The sequence below is a fragment of the Pezoporus wallicus genome, unplaced genomic scaffold (genome assembly GCF_028554395.1).
Source record: "Pezoporus wallicus isolate ANWC-B61680 ecotype Strahan unplaced genomic scaffold, APGP_CSIRO_Pwel_v1 contig_6999, whole genome shotgun sequence".
Taxonomy (NCBI): Eukaryota; Metazoa; Chordata; class Aves; order Psittaciformes; family Psittacidae; genus Pezoporus; species Pezoporus wallicus.
The window spans coordinates 5,212,918-5,234,680 of NW_026640180.1; the positions used below are offsets into that span (position 1 = coordinate 5,212,918).

Sequence of the window (21,763 nt, forward strand, 5' to 3'; positions counted from 1 at the left end):
TTTGTTCCTTTGCATGAAGGAACGTATTTGCCCTCTGTGCACTGGAAACATTTTACTGGTTAAAGGTAGCTGTGGGACTGCGCACCAGGGTTAAAAGTTAGAAGGGGAAAAATACATTTCCCAGTTGCTATCCCAGAAGAGAATAGCATTCTCATTGCTCATCAAAATCACAGGTTATGCAGGAAAAGTAGCAGCCAGTGGATATTTTTATGGAGGCAGAATATCTCATGTACAGAATAGACAATGTAAACCCAAATGAAAGGAAAAAACATCCAGACCAAAACTGTTGGAAACTTACGGGTTCATTACTGGGAATTACAGTCATTGCATCCTGAGTTAGTAATTCATAATGTGTAGATTGTTTAAATGCTCTAAAGCAGGGGTTCCAAAGTGAAGCCTCAGAGCCCATGCAGACTGCAAAACATTTATGTTCCACAGAGGGATGTTTTAGTTCTTTCCTACAGTGAGTATAAAGTACTGCACTGCAGATGAGTTTCATTACATATCCCGAACTTAAGGGTGCTTTTCCATGAATAAAATACTAGGCACCACTGTTCAGCTGTCTCAGAGCACTTAGACTGTTTTTACAGACCTGTCTGGGAAGTGATGTACTGGCTTCATCTGCTATGTTCATTCAAGCGTATTTTTTGCTATCTTAACTTCGGTGGATTGAAACATGTACTGAATAAGGTGCACGGAGAGAAAATATTTATAGTTGCTGCCTTGTTGAAAGGCTGTTCTAAATAGCATATTTCTGGTAAAACCAGACATAGTCTACCCCTTTTTTTCCTTTACTGAAGAAAAATAGGACTACAGAAGTATTCAGTTTGTACACTCTGGAGCAAATATTCTTGAGTATATCTCTTGAGTCCTTCCAACTTCCATGATCCCCTACATTAACTCTCTGCCAAGAGCCACAGTGGGAGAGTTCTTTTCATTGTGTTTGGTACAGCAAGTACTTCAACACTGCCTTCTGATTGGCATATTGCACCAGCACCTATTCTTCTTATTCATTTATCCCTTCTCTCAGAAGGGGGTCCGGTATTTCGTTATCTTGCCTCAGTGAAGTGAAGTCATCTCTTGTGGTCCCTCCCCAACTGGGATTCTAACAGATTTGAGCTCTCATTTGACAGACTCAGAGTCACGCTGCAAATTGGGAAGAGAATTGCTTATTTATTTTTGGGTTAATGTTTGCACATTGTCATTACACTGTGATTCCTTTTTAAAGCCATTTTACTTTTGGTCTGAGAAAATGGGGTTTTTCAATCTCAACTAATTATGTGGCTGTGGAAGGTAGAGGCTGACAACAGCCTTTATAAATTGTGATGGGTGGACAGGATGCTGCAGGTGAAAAACTCAAGCAGCATGCATTGAGCCACTGCAAATAACAGAGCAGCATCACAGTTTGGTGTTTCTGCAAGTTCATTTTTGACACCACCTGGTCTTCATTCTGATGAAGATCCTGTTGTGTGTTCTCATAAATGTCTTGAGTGTCAGGCAGCATGTTTAGAACAAGTGAGTGCTTCTGTACCAGTTTATACGTGGTCACTGGTTTTCTCATACCAATACAGTTAAAGCTGGACATTCTTTTTCCTCTTGTCTTGTGACAGTGTAAGTGCAATCAGACACCTTTGCTGTCATGACAGGATGGCTTCTGGGGCTTGAATCTTAAGATTGTGAAATACTTTGTATAGATTTTAGGAGTGGTCCTTAATCATCTCTCACAAAACTTACTGATTAGCATTGCACCAATGACCTCTGTCTAGTCCTCATGCTGAGTGATGCTCAGTGTGTTAGCAAACAAAACGGACGAAAATAAAGTGAGTTCTAAAAAGATGTGAACAAGCATCTGCAGAGTTCTCATCTCTTGAATAATAAGCATTGTTCTACTATATTCCTTCCTTAGTATTCTCTGTGTATTTGTCATCCCTTGCTGTGCTACATCTAATTTACAGTCTAATCCGTGCCAGAAAAAGAACTTACAAGTTTTATTTGCCTAGGTACTGTGCACACACAGTTGAAATGTTAAAAATGTTTAAATAATGAGGAAAAAAATGGAGCAGGCAAAGATAGGAGTCTCTCCCTGCAACATATCCCAACTAGCAGTTCCTCCCTCTTCCATTCTTCCATTAATCATGAGTTAATTGTGTGACAATTCTAAAATGAATGAAGCAGAAACCTGCTAAGAACAAGGAGGAAGCTTACAAACTCACTGTAATTTGCAACTGAGTTGAGATGTGTTAATAAGTGCAGCCCCAGTGTATTAATTAATTTGCATTATCACTTAGCCTTGTGTTCCTATAAAGACTTTGTTCCCCTGGATTTTAATTTTGAATGTTTCCTAAATAAAACAGTCATGGTGATAGATAATTTTGTTTGGAATATCAGATCAATGAAGCTAATGAATAAATACATAGTGAATTTCCCTAAGCAAATGGGGTTCAAATTAGTGATATTTATTGATTGGGGGTGTCTGGGCCTTTTTTTCCTTTGTGTTTGTTCTGCTGAAAGTGTTGTGTAAGTAGGGAAGTATTAGGTATGATCAGTTCACATATCTTCCAGAGGGTAGGTCAATCAGTCTGGCTTTATTTGAATCACTAGTGTATAGTGGCAAACTATGGTTTGATTTTTAGCGGTAATGTTGCTAATGCAGCAAATTAGGCAACATCCCTCATAGTTTAGATGGGTAAAGTAAAATGTAAATTAGAAACCGTATCGTGGTTGATCATTGCCTCCTGATATGAGGTGTCCTCTCCCATAATGTAACTCTTCGAGTGTTTTTGTTGCCTCTGTTTCTAATTATATCACTTCTTACTGCCCTATCACTAAGAAATTTTTGAAATATCATAGTGGGCCTATGGTTCCTTACCATTAAGGCTTTGAGGTAGAACCTCAATTCATTTGGAAAATCAAATTCCCGTTCTTTTTGTCAACCTCCAGCTATTGTAAAAAATATCTTTCTTTCTAGACTCTTTTACTCACCAGTTTCTTGCAGTGTGTGACTGCAGAATGCTTTTCGTGGTACAGAATTATACACAACAGGCTTTCAGATGTTTCTATCCCTTCTATTTGTAGACATAACCATGAAAATACTAACCACATTTTTAGGCTCATATCATTATTTACCTGCATGTGTAGACAACCTCAAACAACATCTGTAGCTAATCTGATTGAGATAAAGAAAACAATTCAGAGTTCCTTGAATCCCACTCGCTTTCCAAGCCTGATGTTAGAGATTTTCCCAGTTTTGCATATTTGCCACAAAAATTGTGTTTTGTCATGCATTTTAAATGTTGTTTTCTGTTTTCATGTCCTACTAGAAAATACTGCAGTAGTTCTTACTCTTTGAGTTTGCTTTCCTAGAGAAATATTGAGGTTACATTTTATTCCTAAAGTGCAGTCTTACTACCTAAGAAATAAAAATGTATGTAGGGCATGAAAAGATCTTCTTCTGTGTCCTGTAGCAACTGAAGAAACAAAAGGGAATAAAGTGGAATTACTTATTAGTTCTCTCAGCCTCTTTTAATTCTGAGAAACTGAGTGAGAAGATACGTCATAGACAAAAATTGTATTGCATATTATCAGGTCAGGATGTTTAATTTCCAGATTTTTAATTACAGGCATCCATGGGTACTTTGGCCAGTCACAATGAGATTAAAAATTCAGAAGGACTCTTTCTCATCATGCAGATATTATTGAAGGGTGTACATTAAGTAAAAAAGCAGAATAGAAGTACTGCAACCATTTAATCAGATTATTTATGGCAGAGTCTCTGAAAATATAAAAACGTATCTCTTGTCAGCTGAAGGACTCTGGCATTCTGACACTTGAAAAAATTGCTATATTAATATCTCTTTGCTAAAGGAGCATTCACTTTATCTTCCTAAGAAATAATGGAATATATCCCTGTGCAAGATTACCTGTTTCTTTCATTCAACTACTGTATCCAAGCAGCTCGTAAGTAATTAGAAAGTGGGAATGAAAGAGTAAATTTCTGGAGTCTTCCCTAAACCTGCAGCAGTTGTGCAGTGCTATCTGCAGATGTCTTTCCAGGCATTCCAAAAACAGGAATTTGTTTTCACTGACCTCACCCACACTGAATACTTGCTGCCAGCTAAAATCATTTCAGCAAGATGTGGCGTGTAAAGTGGTTTTAACAATTTCACTTTGAGCTAGCAGAGTAATTCCATTTCTGATTACTCCAGCACTGCAAAACTCAGCAGAAATTTCAAAGCCTATCGATTAAAGTGCTTTCCAATTGCAGGGACACTTGAGTATATCCCTTCTCCTCCTTATGCAGTAAAATGCAGGCTGCCTGCATTACCTCTGTGTTGCGGTTACTTGAATTTCTTCTTCAGAAAGAGGTTGCTATTCCAAGTATAGAAGAAAACACTGCAACCGTATATAGCAGGATTCTTTGAGAGTTACCGAGAGGACTGTTACAAAAGTTGAAATCTACTAGTGTTAGGCTGAAGATAAGGGCGTAACATCAGCAGATTGCGCTGCCTGTGTAGTTCTTTCACTCTCACTATTTAGCCTGAGAACGTTTTAAGAACACCAAGTCCCAGCTGTTTTCATTCATCATCACCTTCCATACAAGCCTTCTCAGGAGTTAGTGTAAATACTTTATTTTGCAGTGTAGGAAGTACACCCTTAGGAATTGCTCCTTCCTCACCTCTGCATATAGCATGCACTGAGTTTAGATGTCACAGAGATCTTGTTGACCCCTTTCACAAGTTTCCCTGAGAGAAGCAGACGTTTTGTACAAGGCAGCTGGAGCAGGCAGACAAGGAGCAAACCAGCATCACTGGGTTTGCCCAGGCAGCAGAAACAAGATGCCAGGACTCTGGGGTGGATGATGGGCTACGCTGATGGAGTAAGTGATCATGCTTTGCTTTTCCCAGTGCCTGAATACAGTAGACAAAAATATACATATACTCTTTCTTAAGCAGAGTCATTATTCTCATAGTACTGTTGTATTTACCTGCCTAAGCTTTCCTCATGAAATAAGGAACAAGCTACAGTTGGTGTTTGTTCCATGTGAAAAACTCCTGAGATCTAGCTGGTTTTGCTAAACAAGTAATATGTTAATGTGATAAGTCTATTCTATTTTCTTCAAAGCTTCTTGTTATGCTATCTGTACTATCAGTAATCCTGCCATTCTGTGCAACAGAACAGTTTTTCAAGTAATTAACATTAGCCTGATAAGTGGGTTGAGAAGTACTCCTCAGCTAGAACACAAAATTTGTTCCAGCCTGCTTTCATGAGCCTCCTTCCTTCACTCAGAATGTCTGATGGTTTTACTGCATTTTTCACCAGTTTCCTTATCTTGATAATTTTGTAGTGTTTCAGCAAAAGGCCACTCGAGTGCCCAGTGACAGCAACGGAACGTACTGCAATGCCAGGAAGCCCGGTACAGAATTTAATTTAGCTCTTTCACCGCCTTGATGCTTTTCAGCAGGACTAGTAGAGATTTTCTGTGACTTCATTTTGAGTGATCTAACATCTCTTTTCCCACATAGGATTTGTCTCCTTAATGGTATCACAGCATTAAGAGATCAGATTGAAGAAAGAAAAACATAAGTTACATTCTTGTGGGAAAGATTTGTAGTCAGAGTTACTTTATGCTTTTCTGTTTCCTTTCTCCATTGTGATTAAAACCAAGAAAAGGACAGACAGGAGGGCTCAGCCATGTGCTAATGCCAGCCAGGGAAATGCAGCAGAGTGGGGAGGAGCAGTTCTCTCCTGGGTACCTCAAGATCCATGTAAAATGGATCACTTATTGCACTCCAGTTATTTGAGTTGTAGCACATCAAAATGTTGCTACCTTAAATTCCATTAATGGTGCCCTAAAATAATCAACAATGTTATATACAAAATTATTGAACACCGAGTGAAGTTTTTTCCTCTATCTTGTGTTAACAAGCATCAGGTCAGGATTAAGGCATATAGAGCAGCACATAATCACCTATTTATTTCTGCAGCTGGGAACTGCAGTCTCCAGTGCTACTGACATTAGTTTTTGTGAATGCTAAACCTCTTAGGAAAAGAATACAGGACTTTCTAGAGCTTACTGTGTTGGAGTACTGGTAGCATAAGTCTGCAAACCAGCATAGTGACCTTTTATGATAGAGCAGATAGAAAAGAACTGTAAGCAGCAGGTCAAGAGAGACAATTTTGCCCCTTTGCTCTGGTAAGACCCCATCTGGACTATTGTCTCCACCTCTGGGACTCTCAACATAAGAAAGATGTGGACCTGTTGGAGTGAGTTCAGAGGAGGGCCACAAAGGTGATCAGAAGGCTGGAGCACCTCTCCTGTGAAGACAGGCTGAGAGAGCTGGGCTTGTTCAGCAAGAAGAGAAGGCTCAGGGGAGACCTTAGAGCAGCTTCCAGTGCCTAAAGGGGGCCTACAAGAAATCTGGAGAGGGACTTTTTGCAAGGGCAAGTAGAGATAGAACAAGGGGGAATGGCTTTAAGCTTTAAATGGCTTTTACAAGTCCCTTTCAACACAAGCCATTCTATGGTTCCATGATAAACAGAGTAATTTTTATGGGTCTGAAGAAATACACCCACACACCTTTTTCTGTTATGAAAAAAAAAGCAATTTTACCTAAGCTGGTCTGATCTCCAAATAATCATATCAGATGCAAGGCATTAGGGTCATTAGTGTGTCAAAATAGAATCAACTAGCTGAGATGCAAAAGAGTAGAGATTCATGCCTAACATGTGCTAGTATGATCAAAAGGAAGGAGCAGGAGAAACTACAGTAGGTGGTTGTTTACTTCTTTAGTGTATTTCCCTTCTCATAGTCCTTCCTCACTTAAAGTATATATTGGTGCATGACACAGCAGAAGGATTGACGCAGGTCATACTTATAGTTTAATCCTGGTTGCATTCGCTGTGCAGTGAAACAGGTGCTTTGCACCAGCCTCATACAGGGCTGGCAGAGCCCTATTTCACAGCTTCTCACTTGTTCTGGATGGGTCATTTCAGTATCAGTATCACGGAGACATGTGGTGCTGCACCTCCCTGGACCAAGCTGTGGTAACATGTCTCCTTGTCATTTCCCTTTGGCTGTGCACCTGTGTCATAACCTATAGGAGGACCAGGTTGTTGTGTTTCCTTGTCACTGCAAGGTATTTAATGACGTGGGGGAAGGAAATCATGTGAAATTCCAAAATGCTTTCTGGCCAGATTTCAGCCCCAGCTTTTGAGAGATGTAATGTGTGAAGTTGAAGAAGGAAGGGTAAAAAGGCACTGTGAATATTTTTTGTCTTAACAGAGCAACAATTGCCTTTAAAATGTCAGTACTACAGTTTTAGTGTTAGAAAAATTCTTGTATGAACTGATACTAGTAGAGAATCCATGGGTCAGGGCAATAGTAATAAATGAAATGTTTAAGATGCTACTCTGCTACTAAGGAGTAATGGTAGAATCCTTATTGATTTGTTGCATTTCTCTCATTGGAAGAGGAAAAAAACAACCCCCTCCCAAAAAACCTTACAACCAAACAGAAAGAAGAAAGGGGAGGGGCACTCTAAAGACAGTGTGGTTTTAATTGATGTCAGATTAGAGAATTACTCTTTGCATGCCTTAGAAAAAAGTGATTGCATCATAAAGGAATGAAATGAGCTAATATTTTCTACTTTTACCTTTACTGCACTGTGTAGCACACAGAGGTCATGCTGACGCAGTAACTGATAGTACTGTGCAACACAGCATCCCTACTGAACAGGAAGAACTCATCCACTTGCAGGAACAGGTGGAAAACGGAACAACTTCTGTGTATGAAACCCTTGACAGATTTCAACAGTGGCAGAAGGAAAAACAGAGACTACAGTCCTCTCAACAGGTATGAGTCTGAAATTTATGTTTCTTGAGAAGAATCTTGATCAGAAGTTCCAAAAACAAGCCCTAGTCTTCTGGCTGCCACATATGAGGTCAAAACTAAGTCCTGATTTATGTATCTATCAGCTCCCAAGGAATTTGCTGCTTATCATTCTGAATCTTCTAGATGCCTGTTTCCATTGTTGTTTGATTACTTGAGAGGCTTCCTGAATTTATTTTGCCTGACTTCAGGTGCTGTTGCATTCAGCAATCCTGAGTTAAATATATTGGTCTTCTGAGACTTCTGTTTTAAACTGCTGGGTCTATGCATCTTTTATGAAACCACAAACCTTTGGTAGCTGAACGAACCAACTGAGCTATTGAACAGTGTCAGCTAACAGAAACCTAACTACATCAAGCATGCATTGTTAATATATATAGACTTACATCAGGCTTTATGCCTATCTGCAAGTGTTCAATCTACCTAGTAAAATTCACAATTCTTAGCAGTCCTCTTCAGCTCCTTTATATTCAATGTATGGAGAAAATTGAGGTGCACAAAAAAACAGGATTTACAAAAGCCTACACACTGAGTCACTGAAAGAACTGCATCAAAGCTCCAAGCGAAAGAGAAAAGCACAATGAGGAGGTTTGCTAATTACTTGTAACAAGGCAGCTGGAGGAAGAGGTTATGCCCTCATTTTATAAGAGGTCATGCATTAACAAAAGTATTTTCCTGTTGTCCTGTAAGTGCATTTAGTAGAAAGAGGAAAACCAAAGGTACGCAACAGAGTGGGAGAGCTACCAAATGCTGCCAACAAGGAGAGAGATTAAATGCTCGTGTTTGCTTTTACTGAAGAAATAGTATGAGTTTTGTCATCACAGTGGAACACTTAACAGCAGAAGCTCAAGGGCCTTGGGACAGTCTGGGAGCCGAGTTCACAGGGAGGGTACCAGCAGCACAGCGCTAGCCATTGAGCAGCACTGCCAGTGTGCTTTGTGCCCCTTCTGAATATGTCTGTGGCCCACACCCCAGATGGGAATTGCTGGTTCTGCTCTGCAAGGGAATTACTTGTGGAGGAAGACGATATCTAATCTGTGCAAAGAGAGCAGCACTAAGTCATAAGTCTCTTTTTTTTTCTTGGTTACCTAGAAGATGCCTGTATTTCAAGAAGGATTTACTTGGCCTGTTTTCACTGCTTCAGGGGAAAAGCTATTTTCAGTGGCGATTTATACTCTGTGCTGCATGTGTGACTTCTTTGGGTTTGTACCAGAGGAAAGTCTTTCACTTACCTCAGTATGAATATTAGGAATTTACTTCATGCTGTCACTGTAGTTATCTGGTATTCACTGGGATTTTTGAGGGAAAATCACTTGGCCGAAGCAAAACATAAACCCCAAGCCTCTGTAATGTAATGCCAGAATCAGTGTAACTTACTGATGGGGAAAAAGCGCCACAAGACTCTTAGGTATAAATGCTAAAATTAGCATCTACTTACAAGTGCATCATAGACATTTTTCAGTCTTTTAAAATTGTTTTCCTGGAGAGAGAAGCTTGGTGTTCAGAATGCTAAAGCATCTGGCTTTGTGTAGTTACTCATTATTGCTGCAGTAAACTTCCGTTACTGATTTCTGCTGCTGGTTTTATGCTTGTTTTCTACTTACAGGAAAAAGCACACCACCTTAGAGACAGCATTGTTGGAAACAGACTAGAAAAGGAAAATCGAAATGGTGAGTTGCACTTTCTGTGCCTTTTGGAACGCTGTAGCCTTAAACCGTTAAGTGTACTGCAAATGTCTGATCCAAAGCATGAGCAGGCTTTTGGATCAGGCATTGAATTTGTAATAAGCATTTTCTGCATCATATTTTAGTGTAATCAGGCCTTCAGCAGGGTCAAGATTTCATCCCAAAGATGAGCTCAGTGAGAGTTACCAAGTTGTGGCTCAGCTTTTCCGTAGCCCATTTCCTACTGCATAACACAATTAGGGTAGATGGTTTCTTTAGAACAATTTACTTGACGACTTCAATATGTTATTTGTAAATCAGCTATCAATTTGCACTTGCAAATTCTTGATGAACTTTCCACTGCTTCAGCCATTCAGTATTGGAAGTCATTACTAAAACCTGTACACTGGTCATTTATTATGCTTTTTTTCCCTTTATTATTGAATGTCACCTGAAGCAGTATAAATCACCAGTGTTTCCTGCAAAATATTTTTTCTTGTTGTTATGAAAAGATTGTATTGGATGGTATTGACTTCAGAAATCATTTCAGCAAACTTCAGTACATGCATGTTGGTGGAAGGGCAGTTTAGTATTGCTTGTATATCACTATTTAAAATTAGCACCTAAATATATTATTTATTTCCTTCCTGCAAGACAGAAAACCAGTCCACAGTAGTGCTTCCATTATTTTGTTAAACAGTGTTGTGTTTATGTGGATTTGTGAGATAGATACTGTAATTAAGGGGAACTCTTGCTGCCTCAGTGGCAGAGTTCCAGTCCAAACTTTGTATTTCAGTTTAATGTCCTCTGTGGTCAGTAGGGGTACAGCATTCTGAGCAGGTTCACTCCAGAAGCCTTCACAAAGTGCTCAGAGCCTGAGGGCCTGGGTTTACTGCATTTGTTCCTACCCTCTGTTTTCTATAGGTGAGGCAAAGCTAATGAGGACATGAGGATGATGCTCAGAAACTATTTGTCTGTAGGGTTTTCTTTTAAGGCCACATCGATTCTGCCTCTGCAGCTGTCCTCCAGAGTTTGGTTATTGAATCATACCAGCACAAATGTAGTATCAACACCAGAATTGTAAATTTTGTGAAATTATCCAGTAACTCAGATAATGATCATGATGTTCCTAACCTCTCTGCCCTTTGCTGCACTGTCTTACATTCTCTGATGCATGTAAATCAGCAGATGTGCACTGCAGCAATACGATGGGAAGAATTGTTATGGAGGCCTGTTTTGTCCAACAGTGCACTTTAAATCTTGGATAATAAATTCTTGAAAATAAGAACTTCCAAAAGATGGAACCTTTCTCAACAGCATATTGATGGCAAGAGTAAGGAAGGATAGCAGAAGACCATTACCTAAGTCCAGATAGAAATAAATTGCCAGAAATGACAGTTACTTTCTTTTCCCTTTCATAGTTCCTAAGGAAAGCAGACCAAAGAGCATTCATTTCAGAGACTTGTTGTTCCACATGCCATTTAATAAAGCGGTATGTATGCATGTTAGCAATCCTCAGGTTTGTTTAATGAATTCTGGTTTTCACATCTGCATGCAGACACTCTCCTTTTAAACCCCTGGGCCTCCTTCTCCCCATTCCATGTTTGCAGTTGGCATTTGGATAGTCTTTTTTCATAGATGGTTTCTGAAGACTTGATTGAAGATTTAAAGAGATCATAACAAAATCCTGTTAGAAAAGGAATTTGATTTTATTCTAATGAGAAAAGAAAATATCTCCTATAAATTAGAATGGAATATAATTTTTAGTTTCTTGATAAGTTTGATCTTGCTTCCATGTAGTGAAAGTTATTAATGGGAACAGCACTCAGTTCAGTCCTCCATTATACCATTTGATGCTATCTTGAAGTTCATGTCTCATTTTGGAACAGTTTAATATAGGGCTGAATAACACCCTCAAAAAGCCAGTCAGCTGCAAAGCAAAAAGCTCTGTCACTCTTAGAGTGAAATATCTGTAAACACCTACTTTAAGAACAACTAAATAAGGACTAAGCATATAGAATGTTCATTTGCAGAAAGTGCAGGCACAGACTGTGATTTCTCTCATTACTATATAATATAGATGTGATCTTGCCCGTAGACACCACTAATATCTTTTTTCTAAGGGAAGTAAAATGTTAGCCGACAGAATAACCACCACCAAAAAATGAGCATGAGCATACAAATATGGTTAGGCCTCAGCTTACTCTGCGTAACTGATTCCTTGCCTGTACCCTTAAAGAGGAGATAAAGCTTGAGAGTCTTCTGGGTTTGTGCATGTCCACTAGCAGAATGAATGGCAGCAGCTTAAGACAACATTTATGTAAGGATGACTAGACATATTTCCTTTAAAGTCTTAAGGACAATGCAGCATTCCATGTGCATACTTTGTAGCTCATAGGAATTTTAACAAAACCTGCATGATGCCTGTCTACATCTTTGGACACTTGAATTACCTACATGAAACTCATTTAGCTGTTTCTGAAAATGAGATTTCAAAATCTGCCTTCTATTGCAGTTACATTATGGCACCTTATGTGCCGCATCCCACAGATTTAGTCATCCAGCATCTAAAAATAAGCACAAGATTGCAGAACCTACATAAGAGTGTTTGAATTGCTTGTAGTTAGTTTTCCCCTTAGAGCTAATCCCTGTAGAACCATGAACTTAGTCTTTAGGGATACAGCTAGTATAGTGTAAGATTCCTCATCAAAACCAGGAATGACTGATACTCTTTTGTCCACTCAGCATTGCAGCAAGAACTGAGTAGTAGCTGTCACTATTTCACTGCTGGGTAATGAGCAAGATAGAGGCCACAGAAAACAAACTACAACTCAGATGGACTTCAGAAAACCAGTACTGCATTAAGCAAATGCTAAGCTTGAATTTTTAATTGTTATTATTTCAGTGTGAACTTACATAATAGTTTTAAGTGAAGGTAGGTGTTGGGAAACACGTCAGGTGCTTAGTAATCCCCCAGTGACAAATACACGCATAGGGCAAATGAGCAATTTGGTCTTTGCATACATTCCAGTCTTGGGATCTTTGGCAAGACCTGGAGGTAGGTGGCCTGATGTGGAAAGGTCAAAAGCTTTTTCCACAGGGAACTCAACTGAAACCATTTATTTTGTAGCTGTTAGCATCAGTAGGTACTTACACTGAAGAACTTACACTGCACATCCAAGAAGGACAACTTCACTATCTGTTGCTACAGACCCACTCCTGTGAGGCACTGTACATTGAGGTCATCCACTGCAGTAACGGCATACTTCACAGACTTTCTTCTTCCAGATACCGATTTCTAGATCTGTACATGCCTATGACAAAGCAGATTTGGTTTAATAGTTTGCTCAAGCAGCTGCTGAAAGCCAAATCTCTTCTTTGGCTTCATGCAAAAAAAAAAAAAAAAAAAAAAAATCACTCAAAAGAGCACTATGCACCTTTCAGAAACTGGCAGGTTATTGATTACATTTGCTGTGCTAAATGTCTGGCTTATTCCTCAGACCTCATCAGCACCTTGTTTTTAGTCCAAGCTGCCAACAGATTGCTTATTCATCAGTTGATGCCACTCCAGCTTGCAGGTAGCATCTAAGTAGAGCTCCCTGAAAACTAAATTTTGAGGACATTAACCAGTACGCATTGCGTCTTGATGGGTCATTAGGCAGATGAACAAAAACAGACCCTAATTTTGACATTTGGGCCCATGGGAACTCAAACTTCTTTAACTCAACCCAGTTAGCAAAATTGGAATAACTTGAAATCCTGAAGCATGAGCAAGCTTTTGTATGTGTGGAGAGTTAAGGAGTCAGAGAAAAAAAAGGCTTTTTCTTCATGACTTCAAAAGTTTGCATTTCAGTCAGGACTTCCAGTCTTGAAAATACTCGTTTGTTGGTAGCTTACCACAGTGGCACAAGAATTATGAAGCTACATCTTTAGCCTGGCTTATTTCCAGTTTCTTAAGTATTTTGTAGCTTCACGTGATGCTCAAATTTAAAGTCAAGAAAATAAAAAGCAGTTTCCTGCCCATTTGTTGCCAAGTCAGGTCTTCACAAGACCAGCCCACAAACTGTTGACTGAGGAGTTCACCAAGACAACTGAATATCCACATTCCCTTCAGCCTCTCCTAACAACTGTCACCAACAGAGACCAGCTATGCTGTTAGAAGGAAGATTTGTACAAAATCCACCTCCTGTCATTCTCCCACACAACACCTGCCTATTTTTATGGATGTCTCTTGTTCCCTTGCTCCCAGGGATGGGTGTTGTAGTCACATTTGAAGCAAAACACATAAGAAGGGACTCATCATAAGTCTGTATTTTGTGAATTATTCAACTCTGAAAAACATTCTGTACTGGCCCAATTTATCATTGATATACGTGACTACTAATTGCATCTGTTTCTTTTTAGTCTCCAACTAGGAGCCCAACAGACAAGGAGCAGATGCCTAATTAATAGAGGTAAGAGTATGTGTATGAACACACAGACATCATGGAAACTGACCCTCATGAAAGTATTTTCCATCAGAGTGTGTTTGTGTTACAAGAGAATGGCACTGCAGCTCAGAGGTCTGATTTCACAAGATAAACCATAACCATCCTACATCCTGGTTTATACTAGAACTGATTTCTTTGTTAGGTGTCAACTTACTCTTGTTACTGCAAGGCAGACTTGCCAGCAGTTAGACACCTGACTTGTGGATGTAGCTGAAGAGAATTCCCATTATCACACCTAATAGATGTTTATACAACCAAAAGCTGTATTTATTAGAGTGCGTCCCTACACACTGATCCCATATGTGGTATCAAACATCTTGAATATCAAAACAAAGTTAAAGGCATAAATGTGTCCAGAAATGTTGATTAACCAAGAGACCAGTGGTCATTTAAGTGCTGGCAAACTTAGAGGTGATGATACTGTCTCCACAAAGAGCAGAATTTTCTGATGGTTATGTTAATGATTATGAGTTTCTTGGGTTTGGGCATCTAATGAGATCTTTAATAGCTGTGAGTTTAATTACCATTTGCTACCTGTGTGCTTCCATGGATATCTCATAGCAGTTGTAAAACTGTCGGTCTGCCTTTCAGTGAAACTTGATCATTAGAGTTGCTGCGAGGAGATAAAAGTAAATAAATCTGGTTTATAGCATTCATTGGGCTGAGGGGGATTAGTGGTTGGTTTTTTGTGGTTTTTTTAATCAGTTCAGCTTTCAAATCTGTACCAAGAACAAACTGACCAGGAACTGAACTTAGATAAAAATCTGAGGTTGCAGACCTCATGAATTATCTTGCATTCATTCTAAGAATAGGCAGCAAAATAATGACCTGGAAAGTTTCTTATTTTTTGCTTATTCCTCTGAAAATGAAGGAGTCATGCAACCTTCTTATGCATGCAAGGATGGTTGCCATTAAAAGTTTAAGGCACAGAACAAGGATGTCTGCATTCTGTTAACATACCTGCGAATCTTCTCATTGAGAACTTTAACCAGTTTTCTGACTCTTGGTTTTCTTAGGCCCCAGATTCCTTCAGTTTATTGATCTCTGCAAGAACAGTCTGTGCTAAGCAGCTCCAGAAGTCAGATTTTCTTCTCCAGTTTCCTTTCCTTCAGATGAGTTTAGGACCTGAAAGTTTCAAAATTAAAGTTTATCCTTTTAGATATCAGTATTATTTGTAATTTTGCATTATGAGAATTATAAAAGAGATTAAGTAATATTTGTTCATAGTAACAAAATGATGCAACTTATTCCTGAACACAAATGTCATTCTTAAAGGCCTTGTTAGATAAGTTACTTTGAACCAATTTGCCTCTCCAACTTTTCCAAGTGGTGGGAATGCCATGTTCCACTGTTATAGCATTCCTTCTGTGGCACTGTAAAATGGACAATCCTCAGCGAGGTCTTTCCTGCCACCCTTCTCCCATGCAAAGGAGAAGGCAGTTGCTCCTTCTGAGAGCCGTGTTGCCATGTCTCATTTCTGAAGCCTGCTACCCTCCTACTCACACAAGTACAGCGCCCACACCAAAAAGCAGTAGGTACCGCCTCTGCTGCTGCTTATCCTCCAAAGCTCTTGTTGAGTTCTCTTAAGACCCACAAAAAATTAGTCTTACCGCATGACCTGAAATGAAAAATTACCACTCTTCCTTCAAAAGGCAGCTCAGCTCCTGCATAGGGTTTCCTAACAGAGCTGTTGCCCTGCGTGGAGCTGAAGTCACCTACAATAAATGGGAAAAAAGCACTGAGTCTTAAAAGCGCTGAAGCTGGAGATAACTATTATGAAAAGCTTGGTAATAGCAGAGGTGCTTATAAATTGCAGATGCTGAAGTGAGGTGAATCATTCAAGGGGGTGAGGGAATTACCCCTGGGATCAGAATGGGTGATCTCTGTCATTTCTAGACAATTGTTATGTGGGAGAATTCGCAGAATACAATTTATCCAGCACAGTCAATCAGTTCTGCTTGTGAATTATCCACACCGAGCTCAGAGTTTCTCCTCTTCTGCAAAATGTGGCCTCTCCAGAGCTTTCTGGCTGTTTTCTGTCTTTGGATTGCTTCAGACTGTATTAACAGAGTTGGAAAGTGAACATTCATTTACCCACACACACTGGAAAACACGCATTTAAGGTGAAGTTCTGAAATCCTCTGAGAAACCGAACTTCATGTCTGAAATCTGTGCTTCCAAACCCAACACCATGAAATTGGGTTTTGGTTTTTAACTTTTTTTCCTCCTAAGACTCCAGTGTTCTTTATAAAAGTGATGAAATGCATTCAGTGGTGTACACAAGAATGCTGTGAATACCACTTAGGAGGACTGGACCTGAAGTCTGTCTGAAGACAGACTGCTATTTTTCAAATGAGATTGAGTTTTATTGATACTGACAAAAAAATGCAGATAAAACATCCAAAAACTACATTTCTGTTGCTAATATTCTGACTCTCCAAAGAGTAGAGCCTCCAACACCAGTGCAAGGCTCTTAGCTGTGGTGCTCTAGCCTACCCATACATCATCACACTTTCCTTATGGCAGGGGGGAGAAGGAGAATGGAGTTGAGATCCAGCTAGTGGATCTGAAGGAGTTGATTGTGGGTTTGATTCCCTCATGCATTCAATAAATACAGTGTTTGATCTGATTGTAAACTAGCATGAATAACAGGCATTATTTCTTACAGTGCGATTCGCAGGCCGGCTGCGCCTCAGTTTCCTCGCCCTGGCATCCCACACATCTCTAAGCCAAATCCTAACACTCGGCCTCCAGCACAACCTGCTGTGAAATGGCCATTTGAGCATCATTGTGCTTCCAGTATACTGGAATCTCTCACCTGGGCCAACTGTGGAAGAAGTCCAGTATCACTAAAGCAAATTAATAAGACATTTTGTAAAGTCAGCAACGAATTTTACATTTATTTCTTTGCCAATATTTTTATAAGATGCCAGCAGAGGATTTACATAAAGATACATTGTGTGCTTTGGGTAACTAGTTTTAAACTCATTTCAGTTTTTCCATAATGCTTGATGATTGTTTAAAAGTGAAATTTATGCACCAAAGAGGAAGATCATGAAAAGTTACTATGATTATGAAGTTATAATACGCAAGAGTTAGGTTTTACTTTCTGTTAAGATGTTTTTGTATAACCTTTTTATATAAATTTGTTTTTCCTAGGAATAATTGTACTCCTCTACTAATTTAAATAATTGCACTCAAAGCAAAGCTAATCTCTAAAGTCAAGCTATGTAAATCAGTACAAAGTATCTACTAATGCATTAAACTGATTACAAGAATGGCGGTTACAAGGAAGTTGTGTTTTGTTTAACAAGTTGTCCAAGATAAGTGATAACCAGAGTATGCCCAAAAACAAGTCTACTGCATTTACAGAGCAAAAGTAAAGGAATAAATACGGTTAATGAGTATAATGGCCTGCATTCCCACAGCAATGGACTCCAAAATTTAAGTGAGCATGTAACAAGACAAAAGTATGCAAGATGACTTCCTCTGCTTCATAAATAAGAAGGGAAAAACATCTCATTTGCAGACTTCAGAGGGTATAAAAGATTATTTTATCTTTCAGGCAAGTAGGAGCTTAAATAGACTTCCCCCACCCCAGTTATGTGAGCTTTTCAGAAGCTTTCTTACAAAGCAGGTTCATGTGCTGTTAGTCAAAACTGCCTCTGCAGAGATCTTAATCTTGACTAACCTCTTAGTTGTGCATTATTCAGAGACACCTTTAGGCACCGAATCCATAGCAAGCCGCCCCTCAAGCTCTCTGCAGTGCTGAATCTCTGCTTTGCATGCCTTAGGAGACACTTAAACTTTAGTTAGGAAAAACTGAACGCTACTTAGAACCAGAAAGTGTTTTATATAAAACTTCATGACATGTTAATGTGACGCCCAAATGTGGAAGAGGGGAATGGGTTTGATGTTCAGACTTTAAGAGCCTTGATGGTCATATTATTTTTCCAATTTCAGCAGATTATTGTGCCAAGAACTGTTACAAACAGAAATAAGCTAAAAAGATAATTCTAGGATCTTAAAATAATGACAGAACTTACAAGTTTGTATCCCACATATAGCTTTAGGCTAATTAAGGTTCTATTTTGAATGGGGTGATTAAACGTTTTCAGGAAATTATCAGTTCTCTGGGGAAACCCCCTATTTCTGTTAGAAACACTCCCACAAATACTGCAGATGTATTGCTCTGAAGTCATAAATATTCAGTGACTGCTGTATTAGTGTGGCAACACAGCTTTGTGCTCCATACCTCAAGGGAAGCCTTTGTATTTGAACCACATCAAAAGCCTTGAAACATACATCATTTACCAGATCTGGAAACACAGTCAGTGTGTTTGAACTGAGGGACATGGGACTGTTTTACAGGGGAGAGAAGCTGTGATGTTTTAAGGCTTACATTGCCCTGTAAAAGGGGCAAGAAAGGGAGTGGGGAGAATTACTTGGAAATCTAAATGTGTATAAGCTGTTATTCTCCCTTATGAGGTTCCTGTCCTTCCCCGCCAAAAAAAAAACACCCTGTTTATATTCTGATAACCCTAGCTAGCCAATATATCCCCTGGCAAGCATTCCTGAGGAGCTGACATACATTGGAAAGAGCATACAACACATGAGAAGTTTCCTCATGTCAGTACCTGCTCTCTTTTCTGAAGCTTGTTGCTTGTATGTGTAGCAGAGGAGATGAAGGGACCTTTTGGAGGGACATCAGTCCTTGCAGACCTCAAGGCAGGATCCCAGTACCCTCTGTGCTGGCAAAGGAGAGGCAGTGATTCCATTGCCCCAGTGAGGGAGCACCTGGGAAATGGGGAGAATTGAGGTCATTGGTAAGAAACTAACAGAGTAGGAAATGTATCAACACAAAGCACAGAAAGTTACATCAAGGAAACTGCGTGGATTTCCTAAGGAAAAGAAAGGAAGTAACAATATAGCAACAGAGCCAAACAAACTAGAAGCCAGAGTGTGGGTCCTTCAGGAAATAAAATAAAATAAAAAAAGGGGGTGTGCTCTGTCTATGTATGAACAAGCATGTGCCTCTCCAGTGCATGGTATGATACACTAGGACTTCCAGCCCAGAGTGGTTTAGGATTCCCCATTACAAAGTAACCCACGTTCTCTTCTTTTGCTGCTTCATTCAAACCTGGCTCTAAGTGCACAAGGTACAGTGGTGCAGGTTTCAGCAGCATCCAAGCATAGCACTGGTTCCAGCTGGGATCACAACCAGGGAATTCCCAATTGCTAAAAAGTGAAGCACGGAAGAAACCATTGCCTTGTTCACAGGGTAACACCACCAAAAAGGATTTTAGAAGTTTAAAGGCCAAATTCAAGCCCCAGCAACATTAGTGAGATTTAAAAGGCAAAAAGCATCAGTACTCCTTGAGCAGGAAGGGGAGGAGAGGACAGGCAGAGGCACCTCTCCTCTTTTTAATCACTGAAGCATTTGCTTAGCGGGAATTTTCATAAGCCCTCCCAACCAACACGTGCTCTTCTTTTCCTCCTTTTTAGCCTCCTTGCAGTTCTCCTAAGGCTGTGTCATTCTTCCAGGCAGCAAGCACACCTAGTGTTTGACAGCTGAGGGTGAAATTGACACAAATAGGTTAATATTTCCTCTGACTCCTGCTATTTTAATGTACAACAACAAATAAACCTCACCACCCCACCAAAACCCTTTCAGTGTCTTATGTGTCCCATATCTGAGGTCAGTTGCAGTCAGTATACAAAATCCTCCTGACAAATTGCAGTCCATGACAGTGTGATTTCTATGGTATGAAATTCTTCAATGGCTAAGCACCAAGTTGAGAACTTTTGTTCATTCGATTTTCATCACCACAAACATCGAATTCCAACTGCCGTTTCATACTCCAAGGCGCCAGTTAAGGCTTAAGAGAAGAAATGAAGAATGCCTTCCCTCCACCTACCCCCAGAGGGTATTTCTTAATCTCAGCATACTTTGCTATGTACAAGTAAAATCATTACACTTCCACTAAAATAAAAGCATCTGTTTCCCACCCTGGTCATGTGCAGTATCCACAGTGCTGCTGCAGGATTTCTATGTGTTTCCCCAAAATGTGCCACTGAACTTCACACATGGTTATGAGGAGATGTTCTCACACAAAGGACGGCCTGAAGTTTTGCTAATCAAATGTGATTAGCAGGAAGCACCAGCAAGCGGCTCTTTAGCAGTGCATAAATGATTAAGTCAAGTCAGTCACAAGAGCCTGAAGGTACAAGAGCCTGAAAGCACACAGCTGACGTAAGATCCCTGTTGTAGGTGCTCAACTGTTTTCTTCATTGTAAGCTGGAAGATGGACTAATTGACTGATCAGCAAAATACCACCACTCTCCTGTTCTGGCTGCCAGCATGTGTCCTATTAAACTGATGATCCATCCAGAAATAAACGTTTTAAACATGGTGACAACCAGTGACCGCAGTTAGCAGTGGCCAAAACTCATGTCAGGGTCCTGTGGACAACCTGGCTTACCTGGCAGGAGGAGCCTTATGGTGGGAGAGGTTTCACTGGGTCATCAGTGCTCAAAGGTTATGCACTCTTCTCTAGGATAACTGACCATTCAGATGCAGCCTGTCACCAGCGAGGGTGCCATATGGCCTTGCTGGATGTTCACCCTATGAAGAAACACTTGTAGCATTTCAATAGCAGTGTAACATAGAATGAGAATAAATCTAATGTCCTGCCCTCATTTAATAAAACAAGCTGTAAGGCTCGGAGGAGTGTAAGTGATGCTGAAGATGCATTTCAGTCTTGGTAGGAAACCTCTACTGTGATAAGAGCAGGAGCAAAATGACAAGAGTCGTCCTGGCAGTCCTCGAGGGGGTGTTAATAATGAAGCAGAGGCAAGACCATGTAGACTGACTACTCATTTCCTTCACTTCCTTTATCCAACATTCATCCTGACAAACTTCCACAGTACTGAAATGCAACTCTGAACTGAATCATTTCAGAAACAAGGCCCCAAGACAAGCCCTCAGCAAGCAGGTGGAGGGATGTAGCTGGTCTGAGGCCACTCCACACATGCTGGGCTGCAGTAACTGAGATTAGGAGCTGCATCAAGAGAGCAAGGAAGAATTTGGTAGAGGCAGAAAACTGACACAGGGAAGGGACAGTCAGCTGATGCTGCACACCCAGAATAATAACTCTGAAGACCTACAACCAACATCATTGCCTGCTCCCAACAGTCTGAAAGCTTGGAAGAGCCTCTCAAGAAAGGAGAGCACAGGTCTCAGCTCAGGTCTGCAAAACATCCTGTTCAAAGAGGACAGGGGATCAACATAGGTGAAGAATCCATTGAGGCTGCCCAACATGGATGCTCCCCGGTCAGTATGGTGCACAGTGCAAAGTAAAACACACATGTATTAGCTGCGATTGGTTGCAGATGCAAATGACACAAGATACTTGCACATATGGGATAGCTCAGCCACATTAGTTGCCTAAAAGAAAGAAAACCATGTGTGGAAAGCTTGCCAACAAAAGTTTATGTTGCCATATACACAGAGAATGCACCTAGCCTGGTGAAAGAAAAACAAACCAACAAAAGTAACAAAAGCAAAAAAGCAGTATTTTTAGTCAGCCAGTATTCATCAGTTGCAATGCTAAGATGACTCATTACGAACCTGTGGTTTCATTCCTGGCAAAAGACAGGCCAGAATGTTTCACTCCAGGGCACTCACCTATGAAGGTTCGTTGGGTTACAGCAGCTCTTCA

At 40.1% G+C, this 21,763-nt stretch overlaps 1 protein-coding gene and 1 long non-coding RNA gene across 6 annotated transcripts in view; one reads left to right on the plus strand and one right to left on the minus strand.

Moving 5' to 3' along the window:
• BANK1 (B cell scaffold protein with ankyrin repeats 1) overlaps window positions 1-16,780 on the plus strand; it is a 145,811-nt gene extending 129,031 nt beyond the window's left edge. For 3 of the 4 annotated variants that reach the window (XM_057417975.1, XM_057417972.1, XM_057417974.1), the window contains 6 exons: window positions 5,345-5,413; window positions 7,671-7,852; window positions 9,495-9,558; window positions 10,974-11,044; window positions 13,957-14,006; window positions 16,711-16,780. In XM_057417975.1, the coding sequence (XP_057273958.1) occupies window positions 5,345-5,413; window positions 7,671-7,852; window positions 9,495-9,558; window positions 10,974-11,044; window positions 13,957-14,001 (431 nt within the window). In that variant the 3' untranslated portion in view covers window positions 14,002-14,006; window positions 16,711-16,780. The remainder of the gene's footprint in view (window positions 1-5,344; window positions 5,414-7,670; window positions 7,853-9,494; window positions 9,559-10,973; window positions 11,045-13,956; window positions 14,007-16,710) is intronic. The other variant, XM_057417973.1, reaches the window with a different exon arrangement.
• Window positions 16,781-16,794: 14 nt separating this feature from the next.
• Window positions 16,795-19,809, minus strand: LOC130603885 (uncharacterized). Of its 2 annotated transcripts, none has more exons than XR_008973314.1 (3): window positions 19,183-19,809; window positions 18,680-18,839; window positions 16,795-16,869 (listed from the first exon to the last, which is right to left on the minus strand). It is a non-coding gene; the product is annotated as an uncharacterized LOC130603885 (long non-coding RNA). The 2 variants fall into 2 exon arrangements; XR_008973313.1 differs by having other exon boundaries at window positions 16,803-16,891.
• Between the last annotated feature and the right edge of the window lie 1,954 nt (window positions 19,810-21,763).